Source organism: Haematobia irritans, chromosome 4, assembly GCF_050003625.1.
Source record: "Haematobia irritans isolate KBUSLIRL chromosome 4, ASM5000362v1, whole genome shotgun sequence".
NCBI classification, from domain to species: Eukaryota; Metazoa; Arthropoda; class Insecta; order Diptera; family Muscidae; genus Haematobia; species Haematobia irritans.
The window spans coordinates 56,559,315-56,577,115 of NC_134400.1; the positions used below are offsets into that span (position 1 = coordinate 56,559,315).

At 33.4% G+C, this 17,801-nt stretch overlaps 1 protein-coding gene across 2 annotated transcripts in view; it reads right to left on the reverse strand.

The window, feature by feature from the left end:
- Window positions 1–17,801, reverse strand: part of Chs2 (Chitin synthase 2) — a 180,179-nt gene that overhangs the window by 71,605 nt on the left and 90,773 nt on the right. For both annotated transcript variants that reach the window (XM_075304778.1, XM_075304777.1), the window contains exon 8: window positions 17,298–17,523. In XM_075304778.1, coding sequence (XP_075160893.1) covers window positions 17,298–17,523 — 226 coding nt within the window. The remainder of the gene's footprint in view (window positions 1–17,297; window positions 17,524–17,801) is intronic.

The window sequence follows — 17,801 nt, forward strand, 5'->3', positions numbered from 1 at the left end:
GACTTTTCCTTCTTGGCGTTACATTCAAATGCACAAACTTATTATACCCTGTACCACAGTAGTGGTGAAGGGTATAAATATGGGAAACATTTAAATCTGAAGCAATTTTAAGGAAACTTCGCAAAAGTTCATTTATGATTTATCGCCCGATATATATGTATTAGAAGTTTAGGAAAATTAGAGTAATTTGTACAACTTTTCGACTAAGCAATGGCGCTTTTACAAGGGAAATGTTGGTATTTTGACCATTTTTGTCGAAATCAGAAAAACATATATATGGGAGCTATATCTAAATCTGAACCGATTTCAACCTGATATGGCACGCATAGCAACAATGCTAATTCTACTCCCTGTGCAAAATTTCAACTAAATCGGAGCAAAAAATTAGCCTCTGTGGTCATATGAGTGTAAATCGGGCGAAAGCTATATATGGGAGCTATATCTAAATCTGAACTCGTCAAGAGCTTTCATTTGATACCAAAAAATCTAGAGCAGGTTTTGCACAGTGGGCACGGGTGTCCTATATTGTAACTTCGTGCAAACTAAGTTTCTTTTTGATAAAAATCGATATTTCTGTGATGCTTTCGAATATAACAACCACTTGGATTTATAGTACTCATCAAGAGCTTTCATTTGATACCAAAAAATCTAGAACAGGTATTGCACAGTGGGCCCGCGTGCACTATATTTTAAATTCTGACATATTAATTATATTTTTGATAAAAATCGATATTTCTATGATGCTTTCGAACATGAGAACCACTTGCGTTTATAGTACTCGTCAAGAGCTTTCATTTGATACCAAAAAATCTAGAGCAGGTTTTGCACAGTGGGCGCTGGTGCGATATTTTCTAAAATTTCGCAAATTAATTTTACTTTTGCTTAAAACAATTTTTTTTGGGAAACTTTCGAAAATAAAAACCACTTGCATTTATAGTACTCATCAAGAGTTTTCATTTGATACCAAACACTGTAGAGCAGGTGTTGCACAGTGGGCCAATGTGCACTTTTTTTGAAATTCTAAAAAAGTAATTTTCTTTTTGATAAAAATCGATATTTTTATGATGCTTTCGAACATGACAACCACTTGTATTTATAGTACTCGTCAAGAGCTTTCATTTGATACCAAAAAATCTAGAGCAGGTATTGCACAGTGGGCGCATTTCAGTTTTATTTCAAATTGTGGCGATTAAATTAAAAAAAAAATTAACAAAAACATACATTTCTGGGATGTTTTAGAAAATAAGGACTACTTGCATTTATAGTACTCGTCAAGAGCTTTCATTTGATACCAAAAAATCTGGAGCAGGTTTTGCACAGTGGGCACGGGTGTCCTATATTGTAACTTCGTGCAAACTAAGTTTCTTTTTGATAAAAATCGATATTTCTGTGATGCTTTCGAATATAACAACCACTTGGATTTATAGTACTCATCAAGAGCTTTCATTTCATACCAAAAAATCTAGAGCAGGTATTGCACAGTGGGCCCGCGTGCACTATATTTTAAATTCTGACATATTAATTATATTTTTGATAAAAAATCGATATTTCTATGATGCTTTCGAACATGAGAATCACTTGCGTTTATAGTACTCGTCAAGAGCTTTCATTTGATACCAAAAAATCTAGAGCAGGTTTTGCACAGTGGGCGCTGGTGCGATATTTTCTAAAATTTCGCAAATTAATTTTACTTTTGCTTAAAACAATTTTTTTTGGGAAACTTTCGAAAATAAAAACCACTTGCATTTATAGTACTCATCAAGAGTTTTCATTTGATACCAAACACTGTAGAGCAGGTGTTGCACAGTGGGCCAATGTGCACTTTTTTTGAAATTCTAAAAAAGTAATTTTCTTTTTTATAAAAATTGATATTTTTATGATGCTTTCGAATATAACAACCACTTGGATTTATAGTACTCATCAAGAGCTTTCATATGATACCAAAAAATCTAGAGCAGGTATTGCACAGTGGGCGTAGTTTAACTTTATTTCAAGTTGGACAAACTGACTTTTAAAATATAGCTGCAAAACTAACATTTATGGGACGCTTTCGAACATGACAACCACTTGCATTTATAGTACTTGTCAAGATCTTTCGTTTAATACCAAAATATTTTGCGCAAATATGTTGGAAAGTGCTGAATTTCATTAAATATTTTATCTCCCCAAAATGTAATTAACCCATTAGGTGCGCAGGCAAAAACTACCTGGTTTGTGTCTCGACTAGTTAAATTTACAATTTATCTTCACGCACATTAAAAAATGTATAAAACTTGTTTTAAAGTTGTTATAAAATCAATTTTTGTCAGTCTCATTGTTTCGTGTTCGTTCTTATATGTAAATTTTATGTAGAGTTTTAGTTGTGTTCCCTCCTGAAGTCTCCAATGGGATTTTTGGTGGTTTATTAGTTAATATTTCAAGATTCCAAATTGGTAAAAATCAGCTGCTTTCTTTTGTCCCCCTTTGTGTTATCTCCCTAATACCGAAGTGGTCTTGTTCTTTATATCCAAATATGAGTTTTTGTGTGGTGTTTGTTAACACTATTTTACACTGAAAATGTACATTTGATGACTTTTCTTATGTATTTTGATCTGCTGAATTTGAAAATGAAGGTTAAAAATTTTTTTATGAAACCGTTTTTGAAATATCCCGTTATTTTTAGTTTTTCTGACTTTTTTCGCTAAAAAAATTATACCTCGAGCTAGAAATGTCCGATTATATCGTTGTTTGTACTTGAATGCAAGGTATTGAGATGTCGAACAAACGTGTATAATAAGATCTATGATAAGTTAAGTGCTTCAAAATATATCGAAGAAAATAGGGCGAATTTTCAAAACAATCTTGTTTTACAACTTCATGAAAAATCGGATAAAAACTACTGCCCTTGGAGTAAAATCGTGAGATCGGTCTACACGTGGGCTATACCAACACATGAGCTGATTCACCTCATTTCCGTTACATTTATTTGTGATCTTAAAATAATTCTAGATTTTAAATTTAGGCAAATCGGATAGAAAGTACGTTTTCTAGAAGCCTCAAAAATAAAATCGGAAGATCGGTATATATAGAGGCTATACACACACAAGAACCTATAACCATCACTTTCTTCACACCTATTTGTGGTCCTAAAATACCTCTGTATTTCAAGTTTAAGGCAAATCGGATAGAAAATACGGTTTCTAGAAGCCCAAGAAGTAAATCGGGAGATCGGTCTATATGGGGGGCTATACCAAAACGTCATCAATCAATCCCATTTTATCATTAAATAGTCCTGGCATAATTATAAAGCCATGACCGAAGTTTCACGATGATACCTATACTGGAAGTATTTTTGGCCGCTAACTCCATATAGCACCGATCACTGTGCAGTGTAAGCCTAAGGTGAAACATAATATTGTTTGAACAATACAAACAATATTTTGTTTGGACCAATCCTGAAAATATGTATGCTTGAAGCAAAATGTGTTAGGGGTATATGTTACAGAAGCGATTTTTTGAGGGTGTACTATTCACATGTCCTCTCATTTAACATTTAAGATAATTACCGCACTCAACAAAAGTGAACTCTCTACTTTACTAAAACCACTCACGTGTCGTGACTTACGAAAAATGTCGTGACTCACGAATAATTTTATGTGTAATTTACCTATAGAACCTGACTAAAAATATGAGTATGATTAAAATCGAGAGCTTTTAACATTCAGGATGTCACTAAAATTATGTATGAATTGAGCGTGTTTGTCCGAAATTCGTTACTCACCCACACTCACGAAGATATTATTTTCGTGACACACGCTCACGCACGACATTTGTTTGGTTAATCACGCACACTCACGCCGCTACCATCAGCGTGACTCACGGGTGAGTCGTATGTCACGTCGTGAGTCACGACAATTTCGTGTCAAAAAACTCTCGCGATTTCACGAAACTCAAGCGTATTTCTCCAAGGCCTACGAAATGTTAGCACCTGCATATCCAATGCCCTAACAGACATTTTTCTCCTGCTTTCTCATATCCACGAGGAATATAAATTTCCAACGTTTTTCTTTTTTGAGGAAATAAATATTTCGACCATTAAATGATTACAAATGAAATGTTAAAGTCCATTTGACATTATTTTAATCACCGAAACTGTAACGAAGCAATGAGTAAAATACGATTACTTCTCCTTTGTTCGTACCATTAACAATTACGTGGTCTTGTGCGGACTGCCTTTCATCTTTTTGTATTAACGTTGAAATGGCAATCCAGTTTTATGGAAGATGAATATAATGATTGAACACAGTGTCATGGTTTCAATGTGAAAGGTTTTGTTTTCACTAAGATATTTTGCAATATGAGGTTGTAACACGAAAATGCTCATTATTGACGACTATTCTCGTGATTCGTGAAAGTTTTTTTGTGATTTACGAAAATAGCTACAAACCACCATAATTTTCGTGGCACGATAATTCCCATGATTGAATTCTCCTCATCCACGACAAATTTCATGAATCGCGACAATAAGGAACTAATAAGTCACGACAGAACCATTAGTGAACAAAAATAAAAATAACGTTAATTTTGGGAGTGGTTTTTATCTTCCATGTGAACTTTATCGTGAGCGCAAATTTTATTGAGAGTGAGAATTTTATTGTGAATGAGAATTTAATCGTGAAAAAGATTTTCTCGTGGGCATGATTGTTAACATTTTTGTCACGAACAAACATTGATTTTCAATCATACTTTAACCTTTACATTACCAAATTTAAACCGTCGTTCAAAACTTTAAATTTTCATTTTGATGTTTCTTTGAATTTTAAACACCTATATATGGAAGTTTGGGTGTGTAATTTCTAGAAATGGACGGATAACTCCATACTGATATCACATGTCAAAGTTTAATCGGATGGGATGAAATGTTATGAATGTTACAGGAACCCAGCGGTGGAAATAGCTCTTCATAAGGCCTATTAAAAGGTATTTATTTGCAGACACAAGGCATTGACTTCCCATTGCGTATTCATTGATTTTTTACACAGGGTGTCATAGCCGAACAAGGGCTCCGACTTTAACTTACAGCATAAGGGGAAATAAAAGGTCATTATTTTAAGGTCTTTTAGGAATTGCCTCAAATAAGTTCTTTATAATGTGTGATAAAATAAGCATATATAAATAGAGGCCCCTTAATAGGAGTTTATAATAATGCCAATTTAATGCCTTTTTATGAAGGCTGCACCCTCAAAAAAAATCGCTTCTTTAACATATGTTCCAAACATATTTTGCAGGAAGCACATATAGTATTGCATACTGCCGAAACATTAATATGTTTGTTTTATGTGAACATATTATATGTTTGGAAGCATTTTGAGCCAAAAATATTATATGCTTGGAAGAATTTTTCCCAAACACGATTGTGCTCATTCCCTAACATACTCGTAATTTTCACTTCCACGAAATTTTTTAGTTATTGGCACCTTTCTCTGTAATACAAATAATGTTGAAGAAATTATTCACTTTTATAAATTTTACCTTTCGCCTGCACGGAGAATCGAACCGAGGACCATACAGTTTGTAAGCCAACACACTATCCACTGGGCTACGTAGCTGTTATAGTCACCAGTAGATAATTATCGTTTTAAGTTACATTTATATAGCATAGTTTGCAGCGCCCACGAGCCCATGCAAACATAACATTATTTAACAGAAACATACATTTGTTTGCCACGTGGAGCAGTGGTTAGCATGTCTGCCTTGCATGCAAAGGGTCGTGGGTTCAATCCCTGATCCGACCGAACATTTTTTTTTTTTTTTTAATTTACACATTTATATTTATACTATATTAATTTTTTTAAATCAAACATCGAAATGTGCGTTATTAAAGATTTATAGTCAGTAACAGTGCTTGATATAAACGAAATTGAATGATTTTTGGATAAAATATTATTTTTTATTGCAAAAATAACAATTATGTAATAAAAAACTGTTTTTGTACAAAACTTTAAAATTTGGAAGGAATTCAAAAACTAACAAAAGAAGAACGTGGAGTCGAGTATAAACATACATACATAATTTTATAATATAAACATAAATTTATTTGGGAGTGAACAGTTTTTTACTAGCATTTAACACCATCGCTCTAAAATTCCTTTTATTTTTCTTTAATAATTCATTTTAAAGAAAATAAACTTTTTAAATTGTTTTAGCTGTAAAAGTCGAACTTAATGCCCGCTTTTATATTTGATGGTGTCCGTCAACTCCTCGTGGACTACTTTTTAATAAAGAGAAACTAAACTTTGTTTTTTTACATTTTACTGTGTAATTTTTCACTATTTCCTCCTTATTTCATTTTACCGTCCCAACTCTAAAAAGAGTATAGTGCCCTTTCGTTATTTTTATGAAGACCCCTGATTTCTTTTAACGAACCAAGAAAAAAATAATGCCAAAATGATAAACAAAACACATGTCCACACATACATAAAATGCTGCTCTCAAGGCGAAAACATAAGCTGTTTGTTTTTCAAATGTCTATTCTCTTGGTTCAGAATGTATATTCTCTTTATTCAAATTAAATAATATTTAGACTTAAACATATCAAATTTTTGGCCTTCTCATAAAACAGTTTTCCGAAACAACATACAAGCGGTTTCACAGAAATTGTTCTCGTTTGACTCTTTTGCTGTGTTATATTGATATCTTTCGTCAACTCTCCCGGTTTCCATCTCTATTTCTCTCTATACTCTCTCTGTCGCTTTGAATAAAATATCACAACATATGTATGTTTAGTTGAAATTTGTAAATTTATATATGTTTGTATTCACACATATGATTTTTATGAAACATTCATGCCCCAAACATAATATATTCTAACATATTAACATAGATGTCCCAAACATTTAGTGTTAGTTTAGGAAAATTACATGTTCGCACTTAAATATATTGTGGTTTAAAATCGTGCCCGAAACACATTTTGTTTATATCGGAACATATGAAAAACATATTTTTCTAACAGTGTGTTTAAAAAGCATTGTTTACATACCTTATTAGGACCTACTCCACATATGAATAAGAAACCCAAAATTTGTGCAAAATTGTACTATAAATAAATAAATCACCTTCTTCATAGGAACTGATTTCGTATTGGACGCCTGATTTCCACACCCTCAAAAAAAATCGCCTCTCTAACATATGTTCCAAACATATTTTGCAGGAAGCACATATATTATTGGATACTGCTGAAACATTAATATGTTTGTTTTATGTGAACATATTCTATTTTTGGAAGCATTTGGAGCCAAAAATATTATATGCTTGGAAGAATTTTCCCCAAAGAAGATTGTGCTCATTCCCTCGCATAATTTTCACTTCCACGAAATTTTTTAGTTCTTGGCACCTTTTTCTGTAATACAAATAATGTTGAAGAAATTATTCAATTTTATAATTTTTTTAAATTTTACCTTTCGCCTGGACGGAGAATCGAACCGAGAACCATACAGTTTGTAAGCCAACACACTACCACTGAGCTACGTAGCTGTTATAGTCACCAGAAGAAAATTATCGTTATAAGTTACATTTATATAGCATAGTTTGCAGCGCCCACGAGCCTATGCAAACATAACATTATTTAACAGAAACATACATGTGTTGGCAAGGTGGAGCAGTGGTTAGCATGTCTGCCGTACATGCAAAGGGTCGTGGGTTCAATCCCTGCTCCGACCAAACACCAATTGTTTTTTTTTTTTAATTTACGCATTTATATTTATACTATATTAAATTTTTATAATGAAACTTCGAAATGTGGGTTATTAAAGATTTACAGTCAGAAACAGTGCTTGATATAAACGAAATGGACTGAGCTTTTGGATAAAATATTATTTTTTTATTGCAAAAATAACAATTTTGTAATAAAAAACTGGTTTTGGTATAAAAGTTTGATATTTCGGAAGGAATTCAAAAACTCTAACAAAGGAAGAAAGTGGGGTCGAGTATAAACATACATAAATAATTTTATAATATACACAAATTAAATAATATTTAGACTTAAGCGTATAAAATTTTTGGCCTTATCATAAAGCAGTTTCCGAAACAACATATAAGCGGTTTCACAGAAATTGCTCTCTTTCGATTCTCTCGCTGTGTTAATTTGATATCTTTCGTCAACCCTCCCGGTTTTTATCTCTATTTCTTTCTCTATACTCTCTCTCTCTCTTTCTCTCTCTCTCTTTCGCTCTCTGAATAAAATATCACAACATATATATGTTTACTCGAAATTTGTAAATTTATATATGTTTACATTCACACATATAATTTTTATGAAACATGCATGCCCCAAACATAATATATTCTAACATATTAACATATGTGTTCCAAACATTTAGTGTTAGTTTGAGAACATTACATGTTTGCACTTAAATATATTATGTTTAAAAATTGTGCCCGAAACACATTTTGTTTATATCGAAACATATGAAAAACATATTTTTCTAACAGTGCACATATTGAACAGAACATTGGCTTTCATGGCAGTAGTTGCCGCTAAATAAATAAGTAAAATTATTATTACAATGTAATTTAATATAGTATAATATTCGTCAAAATATATACTTACCTCACATTTGACACTTCAGCTATTTAAAAAAAAAACAAACTCTGCGACTTGCTCCAACGAAATCACAAACAAATTTTTTTTATTCTTAACGTACGGCATAAGGGCTTATCAAATGTCTCTTAGGGCGTTTTCGTTTCGCAAAAAATATGTTGCCTTGGTGTTACACTACTTTTTTCGTCATTATATTTTAACTCAAATGATAGTGTCATTTCAAAATTATTGTTAATTCATAATATTGTGAGGGATGCAGGACCCAAAAGCTATAACGGTGCCCTTCATATTTTCAATTTCAAACAATTTCCAGGATGTTGCACCTTTTTTACCAATCGAAATCGCCATTAGATTAAAGAAGTGTGCATATGAGAGCATGACTTGTTTTTTTTAAGCCGTTATATTTTTTGTGACTGGTTGTCGAAAAACTTATAAATTGGCTAATGTCATAAGGGCTTTTTAAACATCTCGTAAATTACAACAACTTGCTATGAGAATATGAGTTGCTTTTTAAAAATCGTTTTATTTTGCTTCGTTGCAAGAACACATTGTAATTCACAATACCAAACAAGGCCTATTAATTTCAAAAGGCCTCGAGGAGTATGTTATGAGAAAAGGGATAGAGATCTTAGCAAATAAAGACCTTTTTCAAGGCCTGGTTTGTGTAGTGAATGATGAATGGTTATCAAGAGGTCTTACAAAAGGGACTATTTTATAAGACCTAATCGTATGAGTATTGCCTCTAAAATAAGGGCTCCGGGAATGCTTTAAATCGAAAGTGCTCTCGATTTACGCCGCTGGGAAGCTAAAGAACCAAAATCTGGGGACTGTTTTTTATTTATTTTATTTTTTATATACCCTCAAAACCAAAAATCGCTTTTGTAACATATACTCCAAACACATTCTGCTTCAAGCATATATATTTTCAAGTTTGGTCCAAGCAAAATATTGTTTGTATTAGGCATAAATTTTAATGAAATTTTCATTGTGTAAATATATATATTTTTAAGACGTCAATTGGTTACTTCCATTCTTTTAATTGCAAGATACTCTCTAGGTTTCTCTTTCTAAATACATATATGTTTATAGGATATTTCTAAATTAATATACGATGGCATCCAATCATATTATATTTACAAACATTTTATGTCCCAAGCATGGTATGTTCTAACATATTAACATATATGTCCCAAACATGTTATGCTATGCTATGCTATGCTATGAACATTATATATTTGTACTTAAAAACATTGTATTAAAAAAGTTTAGTTCCATACATATAATTTTTACATCCAAACATATGGAAAACAGTTTTTTTTTCGTTCGTGTAGGGGCTATTCACCATTTTCAATACCATCCGCCCTAAACTAGTTGTACAAAGCTTAATGTCAATATCTAGTTTCGTTCGTAAGTTAGAGTAATTTCAACAGATGCACAGTATTACCAAAACGCTTTTTATACCCTTCACCACTACTGTGGTACAGGGTATAATAAGTTTGTGCATTTGTATGTAACGCCAAGAAGGAAAAGTCTGAGACCGATCGTTTAGTATACCGATCGTCATAGAATTAAATTCTGAGTCGATTTAGCGATGTCCGTCTGTCTGTCTGTCTGTCTGTCTGTCCGTCTGTCTGTCTGTCTGTTGATGTATTTTTGTGTGCAAAGTACAGCTCGCAGTTTTAGTCCGATTGTCCTAAAATTTGGTATAGGGTCCTGTTTCGGCTCAAAGACGATCCCTATTGCTTTTGGAAAAAATCGGTTCAGATTTAGATATAGCTGCCATATATATTTTTCACCGATCTGGTCATAATTGGCGTGTATATCAACCGATCTTCCTCAAATTCCGTACATCCGAATATTTTATGAGTCTCGAAAAACTTGCAAAATATCATCCAAATCGGTTCAGATTTAGATATAGCTCCCATATATAGCTTTCGCCCGATTTACACTCAAATGACCACAGAGGCCAATTTTTTGCTCCGATTTAGTTGACATTTTGCACAGGGAGTATAATTAGCATTGTAGCTATGTGTGCCAAATTTGGTTGAAATCGGTTCAGATTTAGATATAGCTCCCATATATAGCTTTCGCCCGATTTACACTCATGTGACCACAGAGGCCAATCCTTTACTCCGATTTAATTGAAATTTTGCACAGAGAGTAGAATTAGCATAGTAGCTATGCGTGCCAAATTTGGTTTAAATCGGTTCAGATTTAGATATATCTTCCATATATAGCTTTCGCCCGATTTACACTCATATGACCACAGTGGCCAATCTTTTACTCCGATATAATTGAAATTTTGCACAGAGAGTAGAATTAGCATTGTAGCTATGCGTGCCAAATTTGGTTGAAATCGGTTCAGATTTAGATATAGCTTCCATATATAGTTTTCGCCCGATATGGACTTATATGGCCCCACAAGCCAGAGTTTTGGCCCAATTTGGTTGAAATTTTGCACTAGGAGTACAATTAGTAATATAGTCATATGTGCCAAATTTGATTGAAATCGGTTCAGATTTCGATATAGCTCCCATATATATGTTTTTCTGATTTCGACAAAAATGGTCAAAATACCAACATTTTCCTTCTAAAATCGCCACTGCTTAGTCGAAAAGTTGTAAAAATGACTCTAATTTTCCTAAACTTCTAATACATATATATCGAGCGATAAACCATAAATAAACTTTTTCGAAGTTTCCTTAAAATTGCTTCAGATTTAAATGTTTCCCATATTTATACCCTGCGCCACACTGTGGAACAGGGTATTATAAGTTAGTGCATATGTTTGTAACACCCAGAAGGAGACGAGATAGACACATGGTGTCTTTGGCAATAATGCTCAGGGTGGATCCCTGAGTCGATATAACCATGTCCGTCTGTCCGTCCGTCCGTCTGTCTGTGAACACATTTTTGTGATCAAAGTCTAGGTCGCAATTTGAGTCCAATCGCCTTCAAATTTGGCACATGTTCCTAATTTGAGTCAGAATATAAATCTATTGATTTTGGAAGAAATCGGTTCAGATATAGATATAGCTCCCATATATATCTTTCGCCCGATATGCACTAATATGAACCCAGCAGTCAGAGTTTTATACCGATTTGCTTGAAATTTTGTACAAACGTAACACTTAGTCGTATAGTCAAGTGTGCAAAATTTTACTGAAATCGGTTCAGATTTAGATATAGCTCCCATATATCTTTCGCCCGATATGGACTTATATGGCCCCAGAAGCCAGATTTTTGGCCGAATTTGGTTGAAATTTTGCACTAGGAGTACAATTAGTAGTATAGTCAAGTGTGCAAAATTTGATTGAAATCGGTTCAGATTTAGATATATCCCAATTATATATCTTTCGCCCGATATAAACTAATATGGTCCTAAAAGCCAGAGTTTTGACCGAATTTGGTTGAAATTTTGCACCGGGAGTAGATTTAGCATTGTAGCTATGCGTGCCAAATTTGGTTGAAATCGATTCAGATTTAGATATAGCTCCCATATATATCTTTCGCCCGATATAGACTAATATGGTCCTAAAAGCCAGAGTTTTGGCCCAATTTGGTTGAAATTTTGCACAGGGAGTAGATTTAGCATTGTAGCTATGCGTGCCAAATTTGATTGAAATCGGTTCAGATTTAGATTTGGTTGAAATCGATTCAGATTTAGATATAGCTCCCATCTATATCTTTCGCCCGATATAGACTAATATGGTCCTAAAAGCCAGAAATTTGGCCCAATTTGGTTGAAATTTTGCACAGGGAGTAGATTTAGCATTGTAGCTATGCGTGCCAAATTTGGTTGAAATCGGTTCAGATTTAGATATAGCTCCCATATATATGTTTTTCTGATTTCGACAAAAATGGTCAAAATACCAACATTTTCCTTGTAAAATCGCCACTGCTTAGTCGAAAAGTTGTAAAAATGATTCTAATTTTCCTAAACTTCTAATACATATATATCGAGCGATAAACCATAAATAAACTTTTTCGAAGTTTCCTTAAAATTGCTTCAGATTTAAACGTTTCCCATATTTTTTTACTAACATTGTGTTCCACCCTAGTGCATTAGCCGACTTAAATTTTGAGTCTATAGATTTTGTAGAAGTCTATCAAATTCTTCAAGATCGAGTGATATTTAAATGTATGTATTTGGGACAAACCTTTATATATAGCCCCCAACACATTTGACGGATGTGATATGGTATCGAAAATTTAGATCTACAAAGTGGTGCAGGGTATAATATAGTCGGCCCCGCCCGACTTTAGACTTTCCTTACTGGTTTTTTACTAACATTGTGTTCCACCCTAGTGCATTAGCCGACTTAAATTTTGAGTCTATAGATTTTGTAGAAGTCTATCAAATTCTTCAAGATCGAGTGATATTTAAATGTATGTATTTGGGACAAACCTTTATATATAGCCCCCAACACATTTGACGGATGTGATATGGTATCGAAAATTTAGATCTACAAAGTGGTGCAGGGTATAATATAGTCGGCCCCGCCCGACTTTAGACTTTCCTTACTGGTTTTTTTTTTTAAATACTTCTGCAACTTTTGAATGGATAAAATCACCAACATAATTTTTTTCTCTGTATGAATGCTGAGGTGTTTTCCTCTAAGTCTGCAAGTTTGTGGGTCCACGCGCTGACCTATAGGCGTTGAAAATTGGTCATCTCGGGCGTATAAAGGTTTGTTTTAGCTGTCAAATCCTAGAAGGTTCAAAAAAGACGGATCCTTGTTTTCTTAACTGCATTATCTACGAAATTCTACACTGTTAGAAAAATATGTGTTTCGGGCACAATTTTGAAACAAAATATATTTAAGTGCAAACATGTAATGTAACAAATTTCAACTAAACATACATATGTTGTGATATTTTATTCAAAGCGACAGAGGGAGTATAGATAAAGAAATAGAGATGGCAAGCGGTAGAGTTGACGAGAGATATCAACATAACACAGCAAAAGAGTCAAAAGAGAACAATTTCTGTGAAACCGCTTGTATGTTGTTTCGGAAAACTGTTTCAGGCCAAAAAATTGATATGCTTAAGTCTAAATATTATTTAATTTGAATAAATAGAATAGACATTCGGAACCAAGAGAATAGACATTTGAAAAACAAACAGCATATGATTTCGCCTTGAGAGCAGCATTTTATGTATGTGTGGACATGTGTTTTGTTTATCATTTTGGCATTATGGGCACAATTTTTCGTTAAAAGAAATCAGGGGTCTTCATAAAAATAACGAATGGGCACTATACCCTTTTTAGTGTTGGGACAGTAAAATGAAATAAGGAGGAAATAGTGAAAAATTACACAGTAAAATGTATAAAAACAAAGTTTAGTTCCTCTTTATTAATAAGTAGTCCACGAGGAGTTGACGTACACCTACAAATATAAAAGCGGGCATTAAGTTCGAGTTTTGCAGCTAAAACAATTTAAAAAGTTTATTTCCTTTAAAATGAATTATTAAAGAAAAATAAAAGGCATTTTAGAGCGATGGTGTTAAATGCTAGTAAAAAACTGTTCACGCCTAAATAAATTTATGTTTATATTATAAAATTATTTATGTCTGTTTATACTCGACTCCACGTTTTTCTTTTGTTAGAGTTTTTGAATTCCTTCCAAATTTTAAAGTTTTGTACCAAAAACAGTTTTTTGTTACAAAATTGTTATTTTTGCAATAAAAAATAATATTTTATCCAAAAATCAGTCAATTTCGTTTATATCGAGCACTGTTACTGACTATAAATCTTTAATAACCCACATTTCGGAGTTTCATTATAAAAATTTAATATAGTATAAATATAAATGTGTAAATTAAAAATAAAAAAAAAGTGTTCGGTCGGAGTAGGGATTGAACCCACGACCCTTTGCATGCAAGGCAGACATGCTAACCACTGCTCCACGTGGCAAACAAATGTATGTTTCTGTTAAATAATGTTATGTTTGCATGGGCTCGTGGGCGCTGCAAACTATGCTATATAAATGTAACTTATAACGATAATTATCTACTGGTGACTATAACAGCTACGTAGCCCAGTGGATAGTGTGTTGGCTTACAAACTGTATGGTCCTCGGTTCGATTCTCCGTGCAGGCGAAAGGTAAAATTTATAAAGTGAATAAATTTTAAAATTTATAAAAGTGAATAATTTCTTCAACATTATTTGAATTACAGAAAAAGGTGCCAAGAACTAAAAAATTTCGTGGAAGTGAAAATTATGCGAGGGAATGAGCACAATCTTCTTTGGGGAAAAATCTTCCAAGCATATACTATTTTTGGACTTAAAATGCTTCCAAACATATAATATGTTCACATGAAACAAACATATTAATGTTTCTGCAGTATCCAATAATATATGTGCTTCCTGCAAAATATGTTTGGGACATATGTTAAAGAAGCGATTTTTTTTGAGGGTGTATGCAGTTTTGAAGAAGAAAGATATCTTTTACCGGCCATTTTAGTCGCGTGGTATATGATTTTATCTTATACCAAATGTTTTATAAAAACGTGTGCCACTTTTTCTAAAATGAATGTGCTACCTTTTATGGCTTGTGACATTTTTTGAGTCACTTTTTAATATAATACAGTCGAAGCTCTGTTTAACGAATATCCCATTTAGCGAAAATCCAATTTAACGAACATCAAAATTCTTAACATTGAGTATTCTAAATAACGAACAATTGAACAAAATTTACGTTCGATTTAACGAAAAGGCTTTTAATCTTAAGAAAATAAACAACAAAAAATCAGCACTATTTGACGATTGTGAGAATGGCTTAAGTCCTTAGGAAATGTCCACAAAGTACGGCATTCCCAAGATATTTAGATTCCATTAAAATGTTTGAAAACACATATTTAATGGCCGGGTAACTGGTAAAGTTAGGTTAGATAGAGAGGCGCAGCTTCGCTACGGGAAATGGATCTACAACAGAGCCACAGGACTACTCCCTGGTGTGAATAGACCAGTCCCAGTTCTGGCCGAAACGTATGAACCAATCTGGGACAAACCCTTAGGTACCGGTATTATTTTGATCATCCAAACTGCACCAGAAAGAAAAACTTTTGGACTATGTTGGCCCATAGGTAAATGTCTAGATCAAATAAAATTTTAAAATAAAGAGAGTATAGAAATCAATAAAATATATGAAAATTTAAAAACTACGACAAACTCGAGCACTGGTACTAGTCCTGTGATAGGTTCGTTAGTGGCAATATTTCGTAGGATTGCCAGTTGAACAAGTGGTGAATTTTTCTCTTAATAATGAGTGCTACCCGATTCTATATTTAGCTCAATAACAAGGAACCTCCGTCTTATAGCTGAAGAGAAACTATAAAATACACAGGTATGTCAACATCATTAGTGAGAGGGATAAACTACCGCTGAAAAACTTTTTTGGTGCTCGGTCGAAACGGCAATCTAGCGTTGAGAGTACATCTATGCCGACAGGAGCAGCAGAGTAATGGTGTATGTAGGGCGTTTTAGGAAGATGTTACTATGAACACTACCTATGCCTGGCCCATCTTGAAACCGGGGACTGGAAACAAATTAGGCAATTCGTCTAAGAAGTTAAGAGCACACAAATTATGACATTGGTGTATATAGGTCCCCATACGACAACGAATCTTGGATCCTCTTTTCAATCTAACCTAACCTAGATATATCAAGTTCATCAGGATTATTTTAAGTATTATTTTTTAAGTGTCTCTGTGCTTTAATTTTTTCAAATGATTATGAATTTTTACTCATCTGGTAAAAAAACTACGATTTTCAATAAGAGTTAACATTTAATATTCCCGTTCGATTTAACGAATTTTTCTAAATAACGAAAGAGCCTGACAATATATCGTTCGTTAAACCGAGCTTCGACTGTATATACAAAATGCAATACTCGTTACATTTGTGTACCATTTTCAGTACATTTTAAAATCCAGCAAAAAAATGTTTCCGAAATGGGTATGCACTACACAGAAGAAAGATTAACTTTATAGCAAGAATGAATTACTTCGTGCGGAAATTGAACTAAATTGTACTCCACATTTTGAAATTTCCACAAAGCGTTGTTAAAACCAGAGTGTAGCTGATTTTCTTCGGCGGACATATTATGGACTTCATTATAGAACTATTAGCACATGAGTTTTATGATATCCTTCGCACATAAGGAATTAACTAGTGTCTTTCGGAAGTTTTTCGAAGGGACAATATATGCAAAGAGGATATTACCTCACGGTTTAGGTTAGGTTAAAGTGGCAGCCCGATTAAGATTCAGGCTCACTTAGACTATTCAGTCCATTGTGATATTCAGTCCATTGCTTCTTAAAATTTGATTCCAGTGAAAATATTGCGTTCGAACTTTTCTATCCACGTTTTGATAATATTTGATATCAATGTGAATGGTTTCATGTATAGGATCCGTTGCAAAAACCAAATATCCATTCGGGAAATTGGTACAAACTGTCACTGACAGCCCAGGACTGGTACCGATGTTCGGGTTTATCGCATTTTACTGAAATGCAATTATTATCGTTCAACATATTCCGAACTGGATCTGGTCTCTACACACAAGGTACTAATCCTGTACCCATCTTTAGCCCATCCTCGGTTACTTTAATACAAATTACTTATGCATTTGAATGCAAAACACTGTTCAACCTATTTTGCTGCATTTTTCATTATATTTGTACCGACTTTTTTATCCTACGATTTTTACTTACTTTCGAGTTCGTAATATCCTTCGTCCGGTTTGCCATTATTTATGTGAATTTTTGCCATACGACGTGCACATTGATCCTCATCCAAACGTACAATGGACTTTAGGAATTCCATCATTTCATCCAAATTTTCATGCCACATGGTCGCACACACAATGAGTTGGGCAATTTTGTCAGATTCCAAGATATCCGTTGAAGCATCACCATTTGTGGCATGTACATCACCACTCTTCAGAACGAAAGAAGGCAAAAAGAAATGCAAATTAAAGTGTTATGCAAACATCTGAGACCAAAAGTAAGGACTTTCGTTTAAACTGATTTTATGTATGAATGAAAGAAAAAATAATAAATATTTATAACTATTATTAACGTGTCAACATGAATTTTCATGCACTTAATATGTGGGTGCTATTTCAAACCTACATCCGGCAAAAAAAAAATATTGAGGAATTCGTAAATTTTGCAATTTTATCAATTCTAAAGAAAACAATTTCGAAGAAAAACGTA